The sequence below is a fragment of the Cyprinodon variegatus genome, unplaced genomic scaffold (assembly GCF_000732505.1).
Source record: "Cyprinodon variegatus isolate N-32 unplaced genomic scaffold, C_variegatus-1.0 Scaffold875, whole genome shotgun sequence".
NCBI classification, from domain to species: Eukaryota; Metazoa; Chordata; class Actinopteri; order Cyprinodontiformes; family Cyprinodontidae; genus Cyprinodon; species Cyprinodon variegatus.
In genome coordinates this window covers 140,326-142,314 of record NW_015151328.1, presented here as the reverse complement: position 1 = coordinate 142,314, position 1,989 = coordinate 140,326, and the positions used below count along the sequence as shown (strand labels likewise).

General features: G+C 36.7%; 1 protein-coding gene across 1 annotated transcript in view; it reads left to right on the top strand.

Annotated features, from left to right (window-relative positions):
- LOC107099479 (phospholipid-transporting ATPase ID-like) overlaps nt 1-1,989 on the top strand; it is a 75,123-nt gene that overhangs the window by 46,559 nt on the left and 26,575 nt on the right. Inside the window, exon 5 of the mRNA XM_015397622.1 lies at nt 1,187-1,285. Within this exon, the coding sequence (XP_015253108.1) occupies nt 1,187-1,285 (99 nt within the window). The remainder of the gene's footprint in view (nt 1-1,186; nt 1,286-1,989) is intronic.

Genomic DNA, 1,989 nt, shown 5'->3' with positions numbered 1-1,989 from the left:
TTATTAATGTAGCTAAATGTTGCTTTTCTCTTTTAACAATGAATTCCTCTTATCAGTACGGATGCTCATATTGAGCATAAAAAAGAGCATGCATATTGCATAGCACCAATGACACCAGACCAGTAGTGTCCCTACCAAAGTTCAAATCAAACCTATTTGAACCAATTTGTGTTATGCCTTTCCTTACAAAAATTATTCTGTAAATTAAATCCTAAATGTAAAGAAATCCCAATATAAATGTAATGAGACTGGCTGACCTAGTGTGTGATGTGATTAAATGTTACTACATTTGGGTGGCTGTAGTTGCAGCCATCACACTTTTGTTAGCTATAAATCGAGGAATGGCTTAGCACCAAAAATACATCATGGTATTGTTGTCAGTGTCAACCAACTAGACCTCAAAGGGCTTCCTTCCCAGGTTTTCTCTGCATAGCCGAAACCAAACATGGAGAAGCAGCTTTTGATTGTAATACTCCTGTAAATGGTAGAAGCACTGAAACCCTAAATTGCTTTAAACTCAGATGAAACATTTATCTGTTTATACTGGTATTTAAATTTGAGTTTGTACTAAAACTCAGATTAATTGAGTTTCTTTCATTTTATTATCAATGATTTTAATGTACTACACTTTGTTATCTTGTTCCTGAAATGTGTATAAGTAAACCTACCTTGCCTTATTCATGGACCCCACTAGCTTTTATGGAAGAGTTTTTGAAGAGAATCTTTGTTGAAAGAAAGCTATACAAAGTCCAGTTTTCAGTTTGTAACAAAAAAAGAAGTTCTGCTTGTATTGGAGAACAGGGAAGCTGACTGGAGATTATAGAAAGATGAGTAGAGCTGCATACATAACAGTCCTGACAGAAAAACTTTATTAAGGTGCTAAAGACTTTGGAAAAAGGGGATTTCCATGCCTTCAGCAAGACTAAAAGTACAACTAGAGCTGCAATGGAAGGGTTAATGGCCTAGTCAAAGTCCAGACCTTAAACAATTAATCTGACTAGGTTTGAAAATTGTTGTTGTGTTCTTCATCCAAGCTGACTCAACTTCCCCAAAGAATTGACTAAAAACAGCTAAATACAGATACATGCCAATGTTACAGAATAAGGTAAAAGTTCTTTATTCCAATTTGCTGTGTTTTACTTAACTGGAACAAGTGTAAACTGAAGACTTTGTCTGTGATGTCCAGCTGATTCCCCAGATCTCCTCCCTATCCTGGTTCACCACCGTCGTGCCTCTTGTCCTCGTGCTATCAGTCACCGCCGCTAAGGATGCAACTGACGATATAGTAAGCAGAATTTCAAATATTACTGTTCTCTCTTTACCTGATAAAAATGGACTCAAGCTTTCTTCCCCTCTGTGCTGGCAGGTTACCCTTTTTTAGACTGAATAGTTAAACTTTTTAGGTTTGGGCCTTGCTGTTAGATGAGAATCCCTCTACCAGAATCAAAGATTCATTTCAAGTGACAGAGCAGTTAGTTTGCAGCAGGTATGAAATCTGCAAGCTGGGTGCTATTGTTCTGACATGATAAAAGTATCAAACCAGTTAGCTTGTCCAGATTTGATATAGATGGTCTTACACCTTTAAGGTCTTTGAAATCTTATTGGCCTGATGCAAACCGGCCACACAAGATTCCAGAAGAGAACTATTTCAATGTTTCCTTTTTCTATCTAAAATTCTTGAAAAAACAGTGACTAAACAAGTATGTCACCACTTAGACCATGATGAACTTTTTGAAGAGTTTCAGTCTGGCTTTTAGAGCTCATCATAGCACTGAAATGGCTCTGGTGAACGATGCTAATGATATTGTCATGGCCTCAGATAATGACTTGTATCTGTACTGTACTGTCCTGTTAGATCTCAGTGCTGAATCAGAGTCTTTGAAAAAGAAGCTGATTATTCAGTCATTTTATTTGGATGGGAATAAACTGATCTCAAATGATAAAGCAAAAACAACCTGGTGTTATTTTTTTATCAGAACATCTCATTAA